Source organism: Gouania willdenowi, unplaced genomic scaffold (assembly GCF_900634775.1).
Source record: "Gouania willdenowi unplaced genomic scaffold, fGouWil2.1 scaffold_294_arrow_ctg1, whole genome shotgun sequence".
NCBI classification, from domain to species: Eukaryota; Metazoa; Chordata; class Actinopteri; order Blenniiformes; family Gobiesocidae; genus Gouania; species Gouania willdenowi.
In genome coordinates this window covers 85,023-108,963 of record NW_021145054.1, presented here as the reverse complement: position 1 = coordinate 108,963, position 23,941 = coordinate 85,023, and the positions used below count along the sequence as shown (strand labels likewise).

General features: G+C 37.8%; 1 protein-coding gene and 1 long non-coding RNA gene across 5 annotated transcripts; one reads left to right on the top strand and one right to left on the bottom strand.

Moving 5' to 3' along the window:
• Positions 1-4,128: 4,128 nt before the first annotated feature.
• Positions 4,129-19,452, bottom strand: LOC114459309 (nuclear RNA export factor 1-like). 4 transcript variants are annotated; one of them, XR_003673303.1, is made up of 11 exons: positions 19,017-19,452; positions 17,554-17,622; positions 17,340-17,395; positions 17,120-17,227; positions 6,496-6,554; positions 5,889-6,004; positions 5,764-5,806; positions 5,593-5,662; positions 4,578-4,738; positions 4,436-4,496; positions 4,129-4,360 (listed from the first exon to the last, which is right to left on the bottom strand). XR_003673303.1 is itself a non-coding variant. In XM_028441599.1 (11 exons), the coding sequence occupies exons 1-11, from the start codon at positions 19,140-19,142 to the stop codon at positions 4,322-4,324; spliced, it is 930 nt and encodes a 309-aa protein (XP_028297400.1). In that variant the 5' UTR covers positions 19,143-19,443; the 3' UTR covers positions 4,131-4,321. The 4 variants fall into 4 exon arrangements, 2 of the variants coding, with proteins under 2 accessions (XP_028297400.1, XP_028297399.1); XR_003673302.1 differs by having other exon boundaries at positions 5,593-5,671; positions 19,017-19,448; XM_028441599.1 differs by having other exon boundaries at positions 4,131-4,360; positions 4,578-4,760; positions 19,017-19,443.
• LOC114459311 (uncharacterized) lies at positions 6,983-11,546 on the top strand. The gene is made up of 3 exons (XR_003673304.1): positions 6,983-7,046; positions 8,299-8,468; positions 11,455-11,546. It is a non-coding gene; the product is annotated as an uncharacterized LOC114459311 (long non-coding RNA).
• Positions 19,453-23,941: the final 4,489 nt, after the last annotated feature.

Below are 23,941 nucleotides of genomic sequence, written 5' to 3'. Positions count from 1 at the left end.
CTTTAGACTCATTTACATTTATGTATATAATATGTTCCCCACAATATAAACAGGTTCACAATATAATTATTTTTTATAGTTTCTGTTTCTACTGTATCCATAATAATAATAATTCTCAACAATTATTTAGTTTCACATCCACCTGTAGCTCTTTGTTTTTTACAATGATGACAACTTGTTTGTAGTTTTATTTCAGAAACTTTCACTTTTACAGTTACAGTTGGAAACCTTTGTTAATTGAATATTCTAGTTATATTACAGCAACCAAATTAAACTATATCAACTAAGTGAATTAATAAAAATAACCTGTGTAAAGGCTTTTTCAAACTAAAAAATTATCTTGTGAAATCTGTGACCTGCACAACTCAAAGAATCAGAATCAAGAATCATTATTTCTTGGCAGAAATACTTTTAAACACTTGCTGTACATTCAGCTGACATAAAAATCTTGTTTTCAAATATGTAGAATAATTGTGAATTTATCAGTAGCAGTAGTAGTTTTAATATTTTAGTTAATTTTTTGCAGGCACATTTTTTGTCCGTCAAATGTAATTAAAATAAACTATAATTAAAGAGAGAATGTTATTTAACTGTTGAACTTGTCATAGTTGTATTTATTTAAACATTTTTTTAAATTGAAAAAGATCGGGCCGTATGTCCCCACAACAATAAAATGAGTTTAAACCTTATAAACTAGAACAACCTTTGCCCTGTGCTTTGTCTCAGAGCTCATATATATGATTTTTTCAAAACAGATTTGAATATATATATATATATATATATATATATATATATAGATTAAATAGAAAAAAATGAAATAAAAAAATTAAAATAAATAAATATATTAATAGTTCACATGTAAATATGCGACTGTTTTATGGTGTTTTCAATTGTTAATTTAAAAAAAAGACAAAAAGGAACAAAAACGGATTAAAACACAATACACAACATTGACAATCAAAAACCAAACATCAAAACATCAAATAAAAAACTAAATAAATCAATAATAATAATAATAATAATAATAATAATAATAATAATAATAATTATATATATATATATATATATTTGTTTTCAAAGTGAACTGACATGTGTTTTATTTGTTTATTGGATTAGGTTAGGGTCATAATCTCAGTACAGAGGTAAACTCAGTACGTGACACCAGCCACAGATATCATAAGGGTGTGACTAATGGCTGCTTAAATGTGATTTTGAAACATCCAGGTTACCCTTAAAATTAGCAGCATTTCACAAACAAGCGCTTAACTATGAGAAACTGCTTTTCTCTCACAATTTTACCTCCATAACTCAGTGTTGTAGAATAATCGAGCTGTGACTGTTAACAAGAAATCTCTGTTTAAAAGTGATTGGTAGAAAAATGGCGTTTGTTTTATATATGACGTGTTTCACCCTGATGGTCTCTTTTTATCATATGAGGCTTTCATTATCAAGTATAATGTACAGATTTCTCTTAATGGCTACAACAAGGTCTGTAATGCAGTTCCCATTCCTTTTCTCAGACTCATTCAGAACATTATGCTTGCTTATCATAACCTCACCGCCTACTTTAACTATTGATCAAGTTATTCTTGTTGATAAAACATAGAACAACTAAATTGTTTCCCAAATTTCAATAAACAAATGTTTTGTCATTTTAATAGAAATATTAGACATGACCTAGAAAACTCATTTAAACACAAACCTTTTTCTTTTTACTAATCTTACCCTATTGCCCCAAAAGTTAAAGACACACATTTTAAAATTATTTCTGGCTTATAACCTGTTAATGATTTTGTGCATAAAAGGTTCAATTTTGACACTGAACCCTGCACTCATCCTCCACAGAAACAATTGAACATTTATTTTTTAGTTATGTAAAGACTAATGTTTTTGAACTGACATTCACAGCTGACTGTCTCTAAAAATCAATGTACCACCTTTTCTTCTAAAGACATCATTTATTTCATGGACAATTTGGACTCACGTATCTCTGATGTTATAAATGTTATTTTAATAAATATTTTATTCATACTTGTAAATGCAAAGACTACTCCTGTGTGTAATGTGTTTATTATTTGGTTCACTACCTACTTCAAGTCTCTTAAATTAATCAAACATACCAAAAAAGCATCCAAAATGTATAAAGAAATTAAAATGTCCTTGTTCTTTTAAGATGCCATTGCCTTGTATGTGCCCTTTTCCTTTTGTCTATTAAGCATATATACATTTTCTTTCTTTCTTTATTGTTTATTTTTTGTTTACTTCTACAGCAAGTGCCAGAGTGTATTATTGTACCCTGATTTAAAATGTATATGTATTGTATGTATTGTTTGTAAAAATAAAAATAAAAAATAAAAAAAAGTGTTACAAAAGTATGGGAGGCCGTTTAGGACAAAACTTCTTCCAGAGCATGTTTCTACTGCTCTATATTCCATTGGCAGCAGGCTTTAAAAAATGTCAACTTTAAACAGCAACATTTATTTTGAAGATTTTACAGCTATAGTTTTTAAACCAGTGAATAAAACCCATAACATCACTTTTTGTCTGATTCAGTCTGTGTTTCATTAACTGTAAATCCTAGGTTCCCAAAGTGGGGTACAGGTACCCCAGGGGTACGCAAACTGTCATGGGGGGGTACATGAATAAAAAATAAAAATTAGAAACAAGAATATAAATAGAGCAGCAGTCAGGAGCCTCCATGCATTGGCACAAATGACACATTAGCCGATGTCAGACGACCCTCTAGTGGTGACAGTGAACAATCTCAGCAAAAATGTTTTAATTATTATTAATATGTTATTCTCAACAGGATAGGTCAAATTCAGAGACAGATGTCACTGTAAGGCTACATTGTATGTGACATTACATCAGTGGTTCTCAACCTTTTTTGTGTTGTGACTCCATTTTATTATCATTTTTTTCTTTCTCCAATTAGCGTTTGATAATGTTTGTTGTTGCCAGGATTAGTGCTCAAAGTGACAAGATGCACCAGCTCAGATATCCTTATACCGTTTATGCTATTTTTATACTTATTTCATTTCAACTAGATTTTTATTTATACTGTCATCTAAGATTGTTTTGTATATGGTGTTACAATTTGGAAAAAAAATTATTATAAATTATTAGACATTTTAGAGGACCCCATTTGAATTCCAGGCGACCCCACATGGGGTCATGACCCCATGGTTAAAAAACATAATGGAATGCAGTGTTTTTCAAGTGTGCAGTGGTGGGGGGTACATGGATTCAGATTAAATGTCTGAAGGGGTACGGGACTGTGAACAGTTTGGGGAAACACTGTAAATGACAAACCATCATAGGAGTCTGTTGTTGACTAGGGGTGAGTATTGGCAAGGATGTTGCAATACGATACGATATTATCACGATATTCTACCCAGTTAATATCAAAATTAAACGTAGAGATGAAAAATCAAGTTGCTGTATATGTTCATCAGTAGATATTGATCAGTCAGAGGATGAATTGAGTCAAAACTATTTGCTTCAAAATCTCCTGTTTATTATTTATTAGTGTTTTTACACATTTTCACTGAAAAAAAGAAAATACAGTGTTACACACTGACATCATAACATAAAGTGCAACAAGTTTCTTTTCACTAAAACTACTGTGTAGAAGTCTCAAAGTAACCATGACAACATAATGACGGCATTGTAACAACTGTAAGTGAGAACATTAATGATAAATCACCCTGAGTTACTGATAATGCACAAAAATAAGAACAAATAATTTCTCCTATTGTATCAGTTTAAACACTGATCTGAACAGATTATATGAAAATAAAATGTCTGTGAATACATAAATATTGCAGGTATTACACACTGCCATCATAAAATCAAGTAACCATTGCAACAAATTGAAAGCATTGTAACCACTGAAATATTGCACAAATACACAAAAATATTAATTAATTAAATAAATCTATTTAAAATCAGCACCCAAAAAAATCTCAATATACTGTGAAATCATTTTTTTTTCACACCCCTATTGTTGACCAGTAGTTTAACTAGATCCACTCAGCATGGAATAAATAAAACACAGGGTTTTACATGTATTGTAATGGTAGAAAACAACCTGAACTGGAGTGGGTACAGAAAGAATGAACACAATTATCTCACTAACAATGTGATTTTATTACCAATAAAGCAAGCTGTGGTTTCTGTAGGGGGTCAATGAACTAATGTAACTAAAAGACTCACGACCCAACAGTATTCAGGTCAAATATCTGATGAAACGGTTCATATGAGTTCACTTTAACTTTATTCTACACAAAAATACAAAGACTGTTTTTCTTTCTTCAATGATTTACTTTAGGAACGCCACGTCTGGGATCTTTCCCGCCGTCTGAAACAGAAACAGTTGCTACTTTAGACATCAGCACATTTAAACCATGACGTGGATTGTTTAGAGTCGTGTCACCTTTAACTGAGTGAAGATTTGTGCTGCTTTGTTCAAGTCCCACTCGTTATCCTGCAGACACCTGCAACACACAGACAGTGTTTACCAGTGAGCTGTGACATTCATCCCAGTCTGGTAGACGGCATTAGGAGAGGACACCTACTTCAGGGACCATTCCAGCTTCATGCCTGACTTCAGGGAGAAGGTGCTGAGCATCTCCTGCTGTGGGGCAGTGAGGGTGGGCACTGGGCTGGAGGAAGGGGTCGGGGCAGGCGCCACAAAAGCTCTGCTGATCTGCTCCGTTGTAGCCATTCTGATGAAGAGCTGGTCGTTGATGATGCACAAACTGTTCAAGTATGAACGAGGACCACAGGGTTCAAAGGTTAGAGACTTTCTATGGTGTTAATATTACAGCGTTATAGGGCCACACCAAACATATTGTTACCTACATATGTGTAGAACTGTACATATAGAACTGTAACATGGTTTATCAGTTTAGCATTAAACTATAATTGACAATTTTGACAGAATTTTCATGGCAATTACAATTAAATAGTCAATTATCTGAACTCAATTACAATATAATCATGATTATGACAGCAAGAGATCTTTTAAAATTACAATTATAATTATGGCATAATTGTAATTATCAAATAAGAAATTACAATTATAATTGACCCCAACCCTGATTATATTGTGCTACAATGCAAACAGATGTTGGTTTGATATATTTGTTAAAAGTTGTTTGTTATAATTATTGTTATTATTATAATTATTGATATGATAAATAAATATGGTAAATTGGAATATTTTGAGATTATATTATTTAATATTTATTACTGCACAAAAGTACTGAACAGTGGTATCGTTGAGAACCGATACTGATTTACGAGTACCGAGTATCGGTTTAAATGTGAAAGGTGCCCATCCCTAGTAATCTCTACAATAACAATGGTTGTTGTGTAAAAGCATTATGGTTTATCATTTTCTTTTATGGACAAATAAACATACATTAGGTAAATATAGGAATACACAGAAAACACACGTGGTGAAACAGTATTTACTGACATGAAATTGAACATGCAACCGTTTGTTCATTCCAGTCATACTAGTGGAGGCAAGCATTATCTGAAGCTACAGCTGCCAATCAGCACTTTGGTTTTAAGTGTGTAACCTACCCAGAATTCACTGCTGGAACTGTGATGAAAACTCTGGAGAAGGCCCTTGTAGATTCTTTAGATTTATCATCTACAACAACTGAAAAACCACAAAAAACCCAGGAAAGCGTTAGTGAGCAACAGATGAGTTGCAGTGGATCTTCTTAAAACCATGACGACTAAGATACTGACCTTCTTTGAAGACTCCGCCCACTGTGAATGACAGCAGCGTATTCTGTGAAAACAAAGCAGTTTGGCTGAGTGTGAACAACACAAATGATGTAACTCAGTGTGTGGCAGATCAGACGTGAACTCACTGTGTAGGCGTTTACGTCCACGGTGAAAGAGGTGATGTCATGCTGAGTTTTTGGCAGCTCGTTGAGGAGCGCCACCACATTCAGCCGTTTGTGCTTTAGCAGATGGAAACGCATCGCTAGGGCAGGTGAAAACAAGACAAACATCAGGTGGGCTCCATCATTACTAGGGTTGGGTATCAGTTACTACTCGCTACTTTTTCAACGCTTCTGGTGCTAAATCATTACTTTAAACTAACTTCAAAATCTCAAAATGCCCTTTTATTTCCAGAGCCAAATTTAACACATTTAACTAAACAAATAAACTATTATTAGATCAAATTCACATCAGGGTTTCCCACACATTCATTTATTTATGGAGGATAATGTCATGCACCTTCTTTTAGGCCATGTTTTGTGCATGTGCTACGGTTAAAAATGAGGCCATTGATCAATGATCTGAGCAGCGGCACCGACGTCATGTGTATCAAGTAATGTGTGACACCAAAATCTTTGTTCTTATTGGACCCGGTTACTAGCGTTTCCATGGGAACTGGTCCCACACTTGTTCCAGGTTTCGGTACCCAACCCTAATCATTACAAGTCATACGTTCACTTCAGGAGAACTTACTGGAGTCTTTGGTCCTCTTCAGGTTTCTACTGTCTTTGAAATATTCTCTCAGACCGCTCCTGAAAAACAAAGCCAGAACAAAAAAATCAGCACCACTCAAAGAAAACGTAGCCATTTAATCAAAGTTATACACCTCTGTGTGTGTGTGTGTGTGTGTGTGTGTGTGTGTGTGTGTGTGTGTGTGTGTGTGTAAAACTACATGTGTGGGGACATCAACTTGAATACACAGTCATGTCCTGGGGACACGAAATTTTATGGGGCCATAAATCGTGTCCCCACTAAGTTTAAGCCATAAAACATGTAGTAGAGGTGCAGACAAATGTCTGCTGTGAATATTAGGGCATGTCACACAAGTGACCTTATCTGGCAAAGTGTGTATGTGTGAGTGCCACTTTTCAGGTGCATTACGGTACTGCAGGACGGGGGGGCGGGTCTCCGTCACACACACTGACTGAATATGCAAATAAGCTCTTCGTTCATCCGCATACGAGGGGGCAGGGCTACATATGCTACTCATGCAAATGAGCTGTAAGCTGTCGAGGTGAACGCAGGTGAGTACAGTACCTGTATTTTATGGTAAGTTTAATCATAAACATCACGTGATTTATATTAATTTAGCGTTAGTTTGTTACTCCACTAGTTACTTTGTCAGCTACATAGCTATATTTGTGTAAGCTAACGTTATAATTACGTTAGCTTAATAGCTCAAAGCTAATGCTAGTTATACCAGTTATGCATCTTTTTTAAGTAAGATATTTGTTTAATGTTTTATAAAGATATGTGATGCTACACAGGGTTATCTAGGCAAGAGGTGATATATATGAAAGTCAGTAAAAGAGAAATAACCGGAGCAGCCACGCTTTGAAACCAATACATTTTGAATGCTAGCAGGCCAGAGACACATGTAGGCCGCGGTCACGTTAACCGCAGCTCGGTATACAGTGAAGCTAATATGAAATACGCTAATACAAGCAGTTTCAAGTTTAATTAAATAATAATCATAGCACCTGCAGGTTATAAAGTATGTAAGCCCAAAAGATTTATAATTAAATAAACAAAAACATCATTTTGAAATAAATACAAATTTTGATAAATAATAGACAAATTAAATTGTAAAATAAGGTATTGTGAATGAAATATTTTTACTATTCTTTAATATTTAATATTATTTGATTATAATTAAATATTTTATAATGATTATTTTAACACTAGCTTTGATTAACAGACCAAGTCATTCTGCTGAGAAATGACATTATGAAATAAAAATTGGCTTTGTAAAAAAACGTTTTTAATTCAAAAAAATCTTGGAAAATAAATAAAAAGTCATTATTTTAAAATGTATGACATTGGGCTTCCATAAAAAAGTTAAGTTAAAAGCTTAAAAAACATTTCCTAGACTTACCGGAGTAAATTCTGCCCCGTACTGCATTCACAGGCTGTAATATCACTAAGTTTATCATTGTACTAGTTGTTAGAGCTACTATCTATCAGCGACGAGTTCCTACTGTAAATCAATGTATTTTTAAAATATTATTATTTAAAAGGTTTCCTCATTCACATATAGCCTAAGTATATGTTCATAACAGTAACTGTGCACAATAATAAAGTTTTAAGCAGTTATTTTCTAAAATGGTGTAAAGGTAAAGAGAACATCCGAAATAGTGAATTTGATTTATCAGTTAAACAAGGATTGAGGAGCAGTAAAGCATGATGTTTAGACACCATCAATATGAATTGTAATAAACACTTTTGTCCCGAACGATTTCAGATGTTTTACAGAAAATTATGGTTTTGTTTCCCTAGACCGGAAAATGTTTGGGAGAGCAAATCACGTGTCAGTTGAGGAGACAAATATTTCTGAAGCCAAAATGGAATCACGTAAGACTGACGACACTGATGCAGTTCCCAGTGTCAAAGGCAAAGTCAAAGCACGTCACAGCAGCTGATCTGGAGCTACGTCACTGGACAAACTGGTAAATTCATACTCAATTGTGCGTCAGACTTTGGGAGACCCTCGCAAGGTGATGTAGGTGAACTCACTTTGCTGCAGTTTTAGTGTGCCACAATTGGTGTAAAATGCCAAAATAGTGACTAAATTTCATACATTTACGGCGTCCCCACAAAGTGAGTTATGTCAAGATTCATAATTTGTGTGTACACTCAGAAAAGAAAAACCCACCTTGTGTCCCCACAAATGTGAGATAATGTACGAGTTACACACATTCTCACAATGCCAGGTACGTCTGATGTGTGTGGCTGAATGTTAACTGTCTAAGAAGTTTTAACACCGTTGTCACGTTTCCAACATATAACATTCCACCCTGTTTAGTCAAGGTTTATATTGCAGAATGTGGACTATCCTTTAAACAAGATAATAGCCAAAATGTTTGCTTTGCTTATCTTCAAAGACTGAGTGGAATGTTGAATTTGCATTTGTAGGAATTGAAAGGATCAGTTGGTGCAAGTAAATGCTTTAGATTGCTTCCTCAGTTCAGGGATGACAGTGTTTCTGATGGACCTTTACCAAGGCTCAGAAGAACAAAGAGTGTCTTTGTAAGATGTTCAACGTCTTAAATTACTTTACTTTCATTTTAGACAATAACATTTAGGTATTAATGGACATCAAAGATGTCAAAAATTCATATGCATCTGACCAATAATTCTTTTTTTTTTTTTTATTTTGTTCAGATGAACGACATAATTCCAGAATGCTCAGAAGAGCTCTATGATTCCTTAGATAGTGGAGAAGAATACATTCCCAACTCTGAGTCAAGTGAAGATAGCTTATCAGATGTTAGTTCAGTTACCATAGCTAAATTGAGTCCAAGGAAGAAAGTCCTCCGAGACATTGCTTCTACATCAAAACATATTGTTCCTGACAGCACTACTGTAAATAAGGAAGATGGAGATAGCAGCGAGGCTGAGTGTGAGTGGACAGACGATAAAGACTGTGCTGGCACCAGTCAGCGACCTGTTTGGAGAAATGCTCCGGCATGTGTGGAGGGGCAGATTCATGTTCCTGCTGTTAAGAAGAACAATGGAAAAAGAGTGTATAACAAGAGACACTACTGCCTGTACTGTGAGAAGTCATGCAGCAAAATTGCAAGACATCTTCAACTGAAGCACTCTGATGAAGATACTGTAAAGTCCTGGAAGCCTTCAGTTTTCCAAAGGGCTCAAAGAAAAGAAAACTTCATCTTGATTTAATAAGGAACCAAGGTAATTTTGCACATAATGCAGCTGTCATGAAAAAGGGGGAAGGAGAACTTGTTGCTTGCAAACGACCATGCAAGGACAGTAAGAGAGATGACTACATGCACTGTGCCTACTGCCAGGGGCTTTTCATTCTTAAGATTCTTTGGCGACACATAAAAGTGTGCCAGTTCCAATCAAAAGAGGCCAGACCACAACGTGGAAAAAACAAAGTACAAACTCACTGTAGCTTTGCAGAACCAGCTCCAGATGACATTAGTGAACGAATATGGAAGCTGCTCAGTGTTATGCAGGCTGATGAAATCACAAGTGCTGTAAAAAATGATCGTCACGTCATCAGAATTGCAGAGCAGTTGCTAAACAAAAAAGGATCATCTGATGCATCTCAAGCCTATGTTAGGCAGACTCTGAGAGAACTTGGAAGACTGTTGATTGCTGCGTGAAATGCTACCACACTTAAGACAATGGCAGATTTTATCAATCCCAAAAAATATGTGGAGGTTGTCAAAGCTGTAAAATTGACATGTGGATATGATGAAGAAACTGCAAAATACAGAGTTCCCTCACTTGCAAACACCAGAGAGACATGTAAACCCATGTAAATTTGCGATGGTAAAACAGGGGACGGGACCCAGATAAGCAAACTGCTTCTCTCGTCTCCTTTTTCGGCATGTACAAAAAAAAAAAAAGTGAATGTAACCATGTCGGAAATAAACTGAATAAATAAATAAATAAATAAATAAATAAAATAGGAAATGCTTTGTCAAAACTCAGCAAAGTTGTAAAGGTCCAGGCTTTAATTGCTGGAGACAAAGTGTTGGAGAAGAAAGCAACAGACTTTCAAGAAGTCCACAGTGAAAAGTGGAATGAGCTGGTGTCTGCTACAGCAGCACGCAATGCTTCAGAATCACAATGGAATGTGCCAACAATGCTGCCGTTCACTGAGGATATGCAAAAACTTCACACTTTTCTGAACAAAAACTGTGATGAATGCAGCAGTAACTTGTTGGAAGAGGCATCAGAAAAGAACTAGTCTGCACTTGCAAAAGTGGTCATGGCTGAAATTATTTTGTTCAACAGACGTAGAGAGGGAGAGGTTTCAAGAATGCTGCTTTCTTCTTTTCTTACAAGAGACACATCTACCCCACATGGAGACATAGACTGGGCACTTTCTGAGACTGAGAAAGTTTTATGCAAACACTTTACAAGGGTCATTATCAGAGGGAAAAGAGGACGTGCTGTCCCCATTTTGCTTACCCCTAAAATGGTGGAGGCTCTGGATTTGCTGGCAAAAAAACGAGATGCTTGTGGCATCATAAAAACTAATCAGTACATGTTTGCACGGCCATCAGCAACGACCCACTTCAGAGGGTCAGGCTCTCTCCAAAGTTTTGCTCTTGTTTGCAGTGCGTAATGTCCAAAGGCTTTGACCTCAACAAAGTTGCGAAAACATGCTGCAACACTCTCAACTGTACTGAACATGAGCAACACAGAGATGGATCAATTGGCCAACTTTCTTGGCCACGATATAAGGATCCACCGTGAGTTCTACAGACTACCAGACAAAACCCAAAGTGAGCAAAGTACTGATTGCCCTTGAACAAGGAAGGATTGCAGATTTCCAAGGAAAGAGTTTGGATGAAATTAACATTGATCCACATTGTATAAAGACACTTACTGACATACATTTCATCAGCACTTTATTGAAAGTTTTCCTGGACTGAAGATGCACATTTGTTTTGACAGAGGCAGCTGGGGAATGTGACCAGGAGCCCAATGAGGAAGAGCTCTGCGAACAGGAGCTTAGTGATGAAGAGCCTCATGACAAAGAAGATGCCACAGTTCCTGGGACTCCGTGCACAGGTATTGACTGAAACACAGATATAACATATTGTAGTAATTTTCCATTTCTTTGCAAACATTCAGGTACACGGATGTTACCAAAAGCTTTTAGAAAAGCAGCAGCTGATATATTAATATCAATAATAATAAATGTTATTTGTAACACACTTTTTATTCAGGGAATCTCAGAGTGCTACAGGAAAACACATTTAATATCATTAACAATTATAAGCTTTCTTAAAAAGGTTTTTCAGTTTAGCTTTAAAAGAGTCCAGGTTTTATGTTTCTCTCAGCTCCACGGGGAGGCTGCTGCAAAGCCTTAGCGCAGCATTGTAGTTGTATTTATATTAACATGATGCTGATGCATGGTGAACTGACAACTTAAAAAATGCTCTATTCATGTACTTTAAAAAAACAAAACAAATAAGGAGCAAATAATACAATAAATCCAGGATATATTTATCTAACTTCATAGTATAGTCCCTAAAAGCAAACACATTAACTCAGATGTGAGGGTTCAGAATTTGCAGTGTTTCTCTTTAACAGTTCAGAAATTTAAATTTTGGGCTTTGGCACTTTTTATAGAAATAAATGAAAAAAATAAATTGAGATTATGAAGTAGTGGTTGCAGCTCTGCTTATTTGTATATTGAGAGTGATGTGTTTAGATGTCTCAGAAAGGAGAGCTGTCCTCGGGGTGTGAAATCATCACCAGGACAAAGACGAGACTGCCCAACAAGGCATCAGCCAGCCTCAAAAGGTGACGTCTGAAACCCACTTCTGTTTGTCAAACTTGCTCTGACGAGCCAGTGTTTCCTCTCTGTTGTGTTAGTGTGATCTGTGGTGTAATTTACTGTCCTGGTTCCACAGTGAGACATGCTGGATTTGTTGGGCTACCTGCAGGTGTTTCTTCTAAGATCTAGTCTAAAGACAGATTTTTTTTGTTTATTATTTATTTATTAATGTTTAATAAGTTTGCTATTGTTCTTATTTGTAGTTTTATTTTTTTTTTTTAAATGTTTTATCAAGGGGCAGCACAGTGTTTTAGTCAGGGTTCCTGTGTCCTGAAAAACTTGGAAAATTATTGACCAATCATGGAAAACATGGTAAATGAGAAAAAAGGTCAAATGTCTTGGAAATGGTTAAAAAATTATTAGGGATGCACCAAATGAAAATTTGTGGCCGAAGCCGAATGAAATATAAACGCGTGGTTAAGTTTTTCACTATTTTTTTTTTTAATAGTGCATAAATGGCCTAGAATACATTTTTAGACATGTTTTAAAGACAGTAAATGTTTATTGAATATTCTGACATTTTTTAAAATATTCCAGTAGTCTTTGATTTTCAAAAAAGCACAACAAAGTTTTTCATTTATATTAACCCTTCGAATAAAAAAAACTAAAGTGCATTAAAGGGGAAGTATGATGAAAAAAATACTTTCTAATGGTTTAGCTACAGTGATATATTGTTAGGTTCTGTTTATTTTAACCCTTGGGTCCTCTTTTTGTTATTCTGTCTTTGTTTATTTGGTTGGTGTTAACTCTTGTCTGTGTTTCAGGGATTCCTGTTTGTGGCTCCACCCCCAGTGATGTCTGTGTGCTTGGGTGGTGATTGATTAGCTCCCTCGTGTTTTCACCCAGGTGTGGCCCATTCCCAATCAGGCCTCCTCCACTACTTAGCTGAGTGCTTGGTCACAGTATGACTGTGGAATCATTGTGTGTGATGTCAGGTTCGTTGTCGCCTTCCTCGTGTCTGGTCTTGCTCCCCTGTTTTTGAGTTTGGATTTTGGAATAAAAACATGGAGTGGTTCCAGGAACGATATGCTATGATCCTGCCTCCTTCTTTCCCTGCATTTGGGTCCACACCAAACCGTAACATATACATCCTTTACCCTCATTCAGCGGAACAAAGTCTAAAATGTTCTGTTTCCTCCCTCCCTTGTTATTCCACGTTTTGTAAAAACGTGGTCAGCTTTAAACGGGACAGTGGGATTTTGCCCACGTTGGCAGGTGACGTCACCTAACACGCCTCCTAGAATGTGAGCTCCTCCCTCTCCAACGAGCTAACAGATAAAACAACACTGCGGAATAATATATAGAATTTACATTATACTTTATTACCATATATATATAAATACAAACTGCACTACTTTTTCTGCTGCCGATCGTGTTGGGAGTCACTGCTTGGAGCCACGGACCCATTGTTTACACAGCTGTTAGCACTCCGTGCTAATGCTACACCAGGCAATGTAGTGAGACCCGGCATTGCTTGTGAATTGAGGAGGAAACAATGGGGATGTTTACGGATTCGTGGCTCACAGCGCTAACAACAGACTCGATTGTGGAATTAGACAGTTTCCAACTTTTACGCGGTGACGGACGACGAAGAGCGGTAAGCGGTAAGGAGAGAGTCTGGCTGTGTTTGTGAGCAGAAAGGAGGAGCTGCTGCTCCTGCAGCAAAGCGCACACACTTTTCCGACTCATAATCACTGCACGTTGTTTGATTGCAACATTGTGTCACACTCTACTATTCAGCCTTGCTTTAAACTCACTAAACCGAAGACCGCATGTTGCTTTTTTTGCAGTATTCGGCCGAATATTCGGTGCATCCCTAAAAATTATTCATCCTACCCCTGCCAAAAGTTATGCTCATGCATGTCTGTTGTCACCTTATCCTCTGGGCTACATTAAGGCGTACCGCTTCTCTGCTTCTGTGTGTGTGTCAGCTCTGTAACAGACTGCGTACCTGTCTAGGTCAACCCCACCCAGCGACTGCAGAGATACAAACAGCAACCCGTGACCCCGAAAGGGAGCAAGTGGTTTCGGAAAATGGATGGATGAACTGCACTCTGTCTCTCATTGAATATTTTGTCTCGTTTTAGGAAAATTGGTTGGAAAGAGGAAATGGACAGCGAAGGAAATTGGGGCTGTTGAGAAGAAGCTGATGAGGTTCATTCGCTCTGGCCAGGTTCCAGGTAAAAGAGAATGTGAGGATTGTTTGAATGCTGATCCTGACACTCTCAGAGACAGAGACTGGAAAAGCGTCAAGTACTACATACACAACCGCATTGTTGCAAGCATAAGAGAGTTAACATCACACAGCTGAGTCAGTAATGGCTTTTTATGCAGGGCCGTGAAGGACATTATTCAGAAAAAACTCTCTCCCACACATGAAAACGTTCTCTCACACGAACATGAAATATATTCATTTATGTAGAATTTTTCGTGCATGCATATGAAAAGCTCTCGCACACTACTGAGATTTCAGTGTAACCGGAAGTTATTTCAGTGGAACAGGGAGGTATTTTATTCTGACAGGAAGGTGGCACCGAAGAGAAAGCCTGCATCGCAGGTGTTTGAAATACCTTCCTGTCATAACAAAATACCTTCCTGTTCCAATGAAATACCTTCCTATTCCAATGACATACCTTCCTGTTACACTGAAATATCAGTAGTATGTGTGAGAGCTTTTCATATGCATGCGTGCAGGATTCTACATATAAGTGTGGGATTCTACGTGTATGGGCGCAGGATTCTACAAATATGGATCAGCACTTTCATATGTGTGCGTGAGAGAAAATATTTTGTGTGTGTGTGATCCTGCCGTGTAATGGTATTTTATTTTGTATTGTGTGCTGTGTTTTTAGTGTGTTTTGTATTGGTTTTATTTTTGCAGTGCATTTTAGCTTTTGTTTTATGAACCTTGCCAGTCACATGCTGTCATTTGATCAACCCCATCACATGACTATGTCCAACCCCTGAGGCTAATCAACACACCTGAGGTTAATCAGCACCTGTGGCTGGAGCACAATAAAAGGGGCAGACAGGAGAAGGAGCAGGGGGAGGAAAAACGACACAGACAGGAGAAGGAGCAGCAGGGAAGCTATGGGTCCTCCCCAGGTTCCCAGGGCACAGGACGGCACACGCACCGGGAACCACAAGCACGCCGGGATCACAAGTGTTGCGAGGCGATATACACACAGGGGCAGAGGAGGACTCTGCCTTCCATGTGAGTACCCTTGGGGAACGTAGTAATACTTGTTGGATAAAGTCAGATCGGGGATATTGCTGTGGGACGTTTGACTGCCGGTAGTTGTTCTGTGTAGGTGTCCCAGCGTGTGGAGGACTGGAGCCAGCGGGAAGTATCGAGACTGATTGGAGTGTTAAGAGCCACATATACGCAGAGGGGAACTTTGCCTTGCCCTGTAAGTGACGTGGCAACACCCCACCCTCGGACGTAATTATCGGACCCCCGTGCTGGCCTATGTTTTGCATTTTCAGGGGACCCTGAGCCTGTGACCAGAGGAATCTACCGCCTTGGGACAAGAGAGAGCGGAGGACCTGGGCGTAGCTGCACATTGCACTTTCTTGTGGACAGTGACTTTTACCCTTATTTTATTCGTTCCTTAGCCCACATTGTTAATGGATTTTAGCGTACATTGATTTTAATCTGTTTTACCTTAATCTTTGTAATAAATTTGTGACTTCCGCAGTTGCTGTCCTCCTTGGTAACTAAGAGGTGCTCACACCCGGTCGCTTTACTCTCCCTCCATAAACATTTCGTCAATTCATTGTTATTCAAACTTCCCCAGTACCTCCCCAACCCCCATTACATGTGTGGGTCAGTTTTTTTTTTTTTCTGAATGTCTCTAATGGCCCCTCATGGAAAACATTTTAATGAGCATTTCACTTTGATTTATTACGTGTTCTGTAGAGGAGCATTTTTTTGAACATTTTAGTTGGGATAAAACATTGTATTTAAGTTTGTTTTAAAACAGAAAGTTTATTCTCAGTTAAAAAGATATATTTCAGTTTGTTTAAAGCAGAACATAAACATTTGGTGCTAAATTCACTTTCTTTAAATGAAAATGAAGACATTCATCTGTGTGAAGTTTAAAATCTTCCACTTTTATTTCACCTCTTAATAGTAACAACAATAATGTTGCCTGATGTTTAACATGCTGCTTTCTACTTGTTTGTATTCTATTCTAAAATGTTTCTACTGTTTGTGGAAGAAGAAAACAGTATTGGTCACAAATTGATCACAGCTTTATTTTTGAGTTTTACAAAATAAAATATTCATGATAAATGGATTTTTCATTTTTATTACTGTGTAATGTGTTGTGCTTGAAGACTCCACTTTGCCACGTATAGATAATTAGCTAAATCTTTTTCCACACACTCGGCTGTCTGATCATTGTCCCTGAGGGGGGTGTTCTGTGTGGGGGGGCACGGGGTTTGAAGGTATCTCAGTGACGTCTGAACTCCTCAGTCAGACACAGCATAACTGCTCTCATTCAATATAAAATGTGGATTCTGGTAGTGATAGGAATTCCGGCTCTTTTAAGAAAGCTGGTTCTAATGGCTCGACTCCCAAGTAGCTCCTCAGATTTTTTGTTGCTTCAATTAATTTATGAGCAAAAGTAATGTAAAATTATTATTGTGTGTTTGTCTTTTGTCCCCTCAGAGACTGAAGAACACATCGTGTGTGTGTTCATGCAAATCAGGTTCCTTGTAATGTTGTAAAACAAAGTTTTGCGTGTGTGTGTGTGTGTGTGTGTGTGTCCTTACCTTGATGGATTCTGGACGTTGTACGGTGTTGTTAGTGATAATAATGCGTCATCATGGTAGGCCCCCAGCAGTGACTGTCTGTCTCCAGAGTCGTACACACTGTAGTACCTGTGAAACAAACAAAACACACTCTGCATGTCAACACCAATCACTGATATCATTTCCTACTTATTGTTAGAAACGCTGTGAAGCGACATAGAGAAAAGTGTTAGAAACTCACTGTTGCAAAAAGCGCTGAATGTAGACTTTAGCGTCATCAGAGCCAAAGCAGCTTCCCTGTGTGATCACATGGTCAACATTTAGCAGGAGAAATGAGACGTTCATTACAGAAAAGGCTTGAATCTAAAAATATAGTGGCTTCTATATTCTTGTACTTTGACAAGTGACGTTTTGAACACAACAGACACAGACAATTCAGCATCACACTGACTAACCTTGCAAGGTGGGAGAGTGGTGGGTGTTTCCACATCAAAGCCAATGTGTGGGGGGAGGTCATTTCCATCCTGATGAGGGACAATACACAGTTTAGTACAAGTTGGAAAACATCAGTTCATTTGGTGATTTTCTGGTGTTATTTGAAACACGACTGACACTGGCCATAACATTATCCTTAAAAACCACTGGACCAAAACACAAACTAAACTCAAGGTACCAGAACAAAGCCAATCTGTGACCTCTGAACTAATCTGGTTGGTCCAAGTGGATAAAAAAAACTCAAACTAAATGAACCAGTAATAATAAATATATAGTGACTGGTACATCATACTCAGGTCTGAAGCTGTGGAACTCATTATCCACAGAATTTAAAACCATATCTGAGTTTAAAATGTTCACTTCTAGGGTTTAGTCTTGGCTGAAAACAAACCAAAGTAAATAACACTGAGTCTGTGTGAATGTATGTGGGATCGTGTGTGTATGTGTGTGATTGTAAAAAGTTTTATACAAATGTTGTATTACTGTATTTTATTATTGTAAATTGTGTAAAAAGGCCCAATCAGGGACATGAGCTGTGAATTAGCATTAGCTAGAAGCTCTTTATGCATCACATCAGCTGTAAACCTTTATTGTAATTATGTTGATTACATCGTCTCTGAAAAATAAATAAATAAATATTTGGGGGAAACAAAACTACTTAATTATTTGAAGATTTTACATCTTGTAAACAAGTACAATATACTGTACTTATAGCTGCTAGATATGATCTTTTTATTTTTTAATTTAGATAAAGACATACTGTAGACCTTAGATTAATATATGTTAGATCACTCTAAATGTAAAAGGTTGAAATTGTTGCTTGGAAGTTTATTTCATTCTAATCAGGATTTCTTGCATTCTTCCCACAGACAAGGAAGACAGTGGTGGTTTGACTCCATTTATGTTCTGGTTTGTCCCCGTGACATCACATCACTACGTGAGGCATTCAATTTCAGCTGGATATATAGAACTTTCTGTGTAGGCCCCAAAATACACTTCTACCACTGTTTTGCCACAACGTTCAGTCTGTGAAAACACCAGAATTGTGTTGAGAAGTCTATTTGACAGAGTTTTTAGGGACAAATGAGAAATCATGATAAGAATTAAGAACACCTCTATCCTTCCACCTATGGGACTCCACATCCCACAATGCAATGCACAAAACTCGGAACAAACTTTCAAGCTAGAATTTCAACCTTTCTATTATTTTGTCGTACAATTGATCTTTGAGTCACAGATCTATGGAGGCCTACACCATGTCTTTTATCTGATAGATAATTATTGTTCCCAGCAGCTTTAACACAACTGATAATTGACAAAAGGACGTTAAACACTAAGGTCCTCTAGTATCAAAACTATGCTGGTAGAAATGAAGACTGAGTGACCATAAACTGCTGATGAATGAATGAGTGAGTAGACCTACCAACTTCAGAAGCTGGGGAAACTTCTGGCACACAGCACTGGTATGGAAACAAAATGGAAAAGCAGAGAAATTATTGTGAGAATTCATCTTCCTCATTGTTGAATATACGCTAACATACATGACCATGTCCCATGTTCACCTGAATGCCCACCCTGGAGTGTACTTACCAGCAGGTATACTCACCCTCTGCCCCATTTTGGTGATACACACAGATTTGACGTAGCAAAGCAACATATACACAAACACGGTCTACCAGTTTGAGCTGAAAACTGCCAAACAAATGGTCTTTTCTAAAGAGAGAAGTGATGCGCTACTGGGAGAGGTGGTTACCACCAGTCTGGTCTTAACTCCTCCCCACTCTGGTGAAGATGCAGGGCAACCAACGAGTCACTGTCACTCAAAAACAAAACAGAGTCTTGGTGAAAAAAATATCAAGTACATTTTCCAGACACAGTGTAAAAAAAAATAAGCTGGTCAGGATGTGTTGAGTGAGTGTGTCTGATTATCAGCAGAGAAACCAAACCAGAAGACAGTGAAACCAGAAGGACAGGAGGTGTCTCCATGTGCTAACCCCAGCAGTCCCACCACACATCCCAGTTACTGTTTCTGTTCAATGAAGGGCTGAACCATTAATTGCATTTGTGATATTATCAAAAATATCATAAAACACAATTTTTTAATCGCAAAGTCTGCATTTTTTTTTTTCTTGTCCTGTCCTGTTAAGTTCAGAGAGTGTTTAAGAAGTGCAGTCCACATGAAACATGAAATTAGTTAGATATGTTGAAGAGGTAAAGCCACAGATTTGTTTGCTTTATTGTTGTAATCTGTGCTTTAAAATGTATATTTATTATCTATTTAAAGTTTAAATAAATCTGAAATTGTTTATTAAGAAACAGATTGATTTAATGCTTGTGTTCATTGAAAAATACATGACAAGAGGCCCTTGAAAAAATAATTGCATATTAAATCGCAATTGCAATATTGAGGGGAAAAAAAAAACGCAATTCGATTTTCCAAAATTGTTCAGCCCTAGTTCAAAGCCACAGTAACTAGGTCAATACATTTAAATAAAATATTTTTTGAAGTGATTATCTTTTCATTAACTAGATTAATGGTAGAGTTTTGAGAGTAAATGTATCTTAAGAGTGATTTCCGTCTTCACTGCTCTACCTTGGATTGAGCTTTGTGTACTGATCACATCACAGGCTTTTCTCAACCATTTTTCAGGCAAAGGTGGAGCTTCAACCTTCCATCCAAACACATTTACATCTGCAGTTTAAGATATGAGCCAAACTCTCCACTTCAATGAAAACAAGAGGCTTGCTTTAGGCCTACACGAGAGTGTGTGTGGAGGACGACGGTTTTTACGTCTTTGGCTTGCCACTGATTATGAGCCCCGCCCCTCTCCACCTCAACCCAACAGCATCACCCGTAGAGTCCTGTTGTCTCCATCGTTCATGGCTGCACTCAGCGAGCACAATCCCACAGGACTTGAGGCTGAGTAATGGTGACTGTGCCTGCCTTAGGTTGTCAAGGCGGTTGGCAGCGGGATCTTACCCGTCATGGGAAATCCAGCCTTCCATACCCGCCTGTACAGGAAGCTGAATGGGCCATCATTCTATGAGGGGAGGGGCTGTATCGTCTGTGGGTTTCCTTGATTTCAGTGAAGCTTATAAATAGAACAGATGCATTCATTGCTCTATCCCACATACATGATATGTATGGTTTTGCAGTACTGCCCAAAGGATCCTACAAGGTTTTCCTTTTAATAAATGTTTAATGATCTGTAGAAATTGGTTATATATTTAAAATAAATTGATATATATATATACACAGTGCCTCGCGAAAGTATTCGGCCCCCTTGAACTTTTGCCACATTTCAGGCTTCAAACATAAAGATATAAAACTGTAATTTTTTGTGAAGAATCAACAACAAGTGGGACACAATCATGAAGTGAAACGAAATTTATTGGATATTTCAAACATTTTTAACAAATAAAAAATCAAAACTTGGGCGTGCAAAATTATTCAGCCCCTTTACTTTCAGTGCAGCAAACTCTCTCCAAAAGTTCAGTGAGGATCTCTGAATGATCCAATGTTGACCTAAATGACTAATGATGATAAATAGAATCCACCTGTGTGTAATCCAGTCTCCGTATAAATGCACCTGCTCTATGATAGTCTCAGAGGTCAGTTTAATGCGCAGAGAGCATCATGAAGACCAAGGAACACACCAGGCAGGTCTGAGATACTGTTGTGGAGAAGTTTAAAGCCGGATTTGGCTACAAAAAGATTTCCCAAGCTTTAAACATCCCAAGGAGCACTGTGCAAGCAATAATATTGAAATGGAAGGAGTATCAGACCACTGCAAATCTACACAGACCCGGCCGTCCCACTAAACTTTCAGCTCATACAAGGAGAAAACTGATCAGAGATGCTGCCAAGAGGCCCATGATCACTCTGGATGAACTGCAGAAATGTACAGCTGAGGTGGGAGACTCTGTCCACAGGACAACATTCAGTCGCATACTGCACAACTCTGGCCTTTAAAGATATCCATAAAAAGTGTTGTTTAAAGTTTGCCACAAGCCACCTGGGAGACACACCAAACATGTGGAAGAAGGTGCTCTGGTCGGACGAAACCAAAATCAAACTTTTTGGCAACAATGCAAAACGTTATGTTTGGCGTAAAAGCAACACAGCTCATCACCCTGAACACACCATCCCCACTGTCAAACATGGTGGTGGCAGCATCATGGTTTGGGCCTACTTTTCTTCAGCAGGGACAGGGAAGATGGATGGAGCCAAATACAGGACCATTCTGGAAGAAAACCTGATGGAGTCTGCAAAAGACCTGAGACTGGGATGGAGATTTGTCTTCCAACAAGACAATGATCCAAAACATAAAGCAAAATCTACAATGGAGTGGTTCACAAATAAACATATCCAGGTGTTAGAATGGCCAAGTCAAAGTCCAGACCTGAATCCAATCGAGAATCTGTGGAAACAACTGAAAACTGCTGTTCACAAACGCTGTCCATCCAACGTCACTGAGCTTGAGCTGTTTTGCAAGGAGGAATGGGCAAATATTCCAGTCTCTCAATGTGCAAAACTGATAGAGACATACCCCAAGCGACTTACAGCAGTTATCGCAGCAAAAGGTGGCGCTACAAAGTATTAACTTAAGGGGGCTGAATAATTTTGCACGCCCAATTTTTCAGTTTTTTATTGGTTAAAAATGTTTGAAATTGTGTCCCACTTGTTGTTGATTCTTCACAAAAAATTACTGTTTTATATCTTTATGTTTGAAGCCTGAAATGTGGCAAAAGGTCGAAAAGTTCAAGAGGGCCGAATGCTTTCGTAAGGCATTGTAACACCTTAGCAGTTTGCTTGTGTTTTGTAGCAGTTAATAAGATAACTAACCAGGATGTGAGCACAGGAGAGCTGGGTAGAGCTTCACGGGAACCAAAGCGTAGAAGGAAAGATATCCCACACAGAGACTGAGTGACAAAAAAAAATAAAATGTGGTTTCAAGTGCCAAAGTGGTGAGAGCGCTAAATTCTGCCCTGGTCACATGTCCTTTTATTTGATTACAGATGACATTTAGTTTTAAGCAAGAAAAAGAAATGTTAATCACAGGAAAGGAAGCAATTTATAAGTCACCAGAATGTTTTTTTATACTAAACTATAGTGTGTCGGGAAGTACATGTAGAGTAAAGTCCACGTACACAGGGTATAAATGACTGTCTTTGGTGTTTTTTTTCCCACTATTTGGACCCTGGTGTGAGATGTGCAATAGTTTTGCTGGTTATTGTAATATTCAGTACGTATAGGCTTTGCACCAATCTGATCAGGTTTATCGGATCGGCCGATATTTAGCATTTTATGCAATTAATGTGATTGGCTGTAATGTCTTAATTTGCCGTAATGAAACGTTCTGTAGATGCTCCCATTGCATTGTTTTATCGCCTCATTTACACCGAAGAGTTGTTTGCTTTATGTAAAGGTCTCTCAGATCTATGGACAGGTCAGATAGTGGAGCCCAGAGCTCACAGTAAACATGGTGATGCATGATTTAGTTGTTATGCTGCAAAGAAGTGGAACAAACTGCCAGCAGAGGTGAAGTCAGCATCACATGTGAACGTTTTTAAATCAAAGTTAAAGGCACTTTTTTTCTCTACTGCGTATGATTGAGAGAGAAATTTTTGGTCATGTTGATGTCATGTGTTTGTTGATGATTTTACTGATGATTTTACTGATTTTAAATGTTCTTATTGATTTTAAACAATTGAATGTTTTATCATGTAAAGCACATTGAGTTGCCTTGAGTATTGTTGTGGAAAGAGTCTTCAGGACCAGAGACTTGTAAATAATATGCAGTTTATTAATACAATTAAAAGTCCTAACAGGTTACAAAAAGAAGACCTGCTGAGAGATGCTGGCCAAATGATGCAAAAACTCTGAGCTGCACAAAGACTGAATTCACATATATGGTTCAAAATAAGTCCTCCCCCTTTAACATTAGCTCATCACCCTATAGTGAAAACAGCCCAGTTCTAATTTGTGTAAAGACAAACAGTTTATCATCATGTGGAGACATAAGAAAGGAAATTTACACCTGGGCCTTGTCAGCTCAGTGTCGCAAATTTGGTAAATCATGTCTTACCTCTGGAACAGATAATCGGTTCCTAAGTTTCTGATAACAACCAACACCGGTGTCACCGAGCTCATTGGCTCACACCCTAAAACTCCCCTCAATTGTCAAAATAGGTGCCCCTCGATTTATCACTTTGTGGGTCCTTTCAGACACGATGTCTGCAGGCCTGTTTTTAAGCTTAACACCCCCAGATTCCTGTGAAATTCCTCAAAGAAGTTTTTGGCCTCTGTTTAACCACGAGTTTCACATATGCATCTTTTCTGGGATC

Bases quoted from the DNA above. Each gene is read 5' to 3' on its own strand.
- LOC114459309 (XM_028441598.1), bottom strand. From the start codon at position 19,142: ATGGTCATGTATGTTAGCGTATATTCAACAATGAGGAAGATGAATTCT. The intron at 17,228-17,339 runs GTGAGTTTCTAA...TTTGTTTCACAG, and splicing joins ATTCAGCGCTTTTTGCAACA to GTACTACAGTGTGTACGACT. The intron at 5,672-5,763 runs GTCAGTATCTTA...GTGGTTTTTCAG, and splicing joins GGGCGGAGTCTTCAAAGAAG to TTGTTGTAGATGATAAATCT.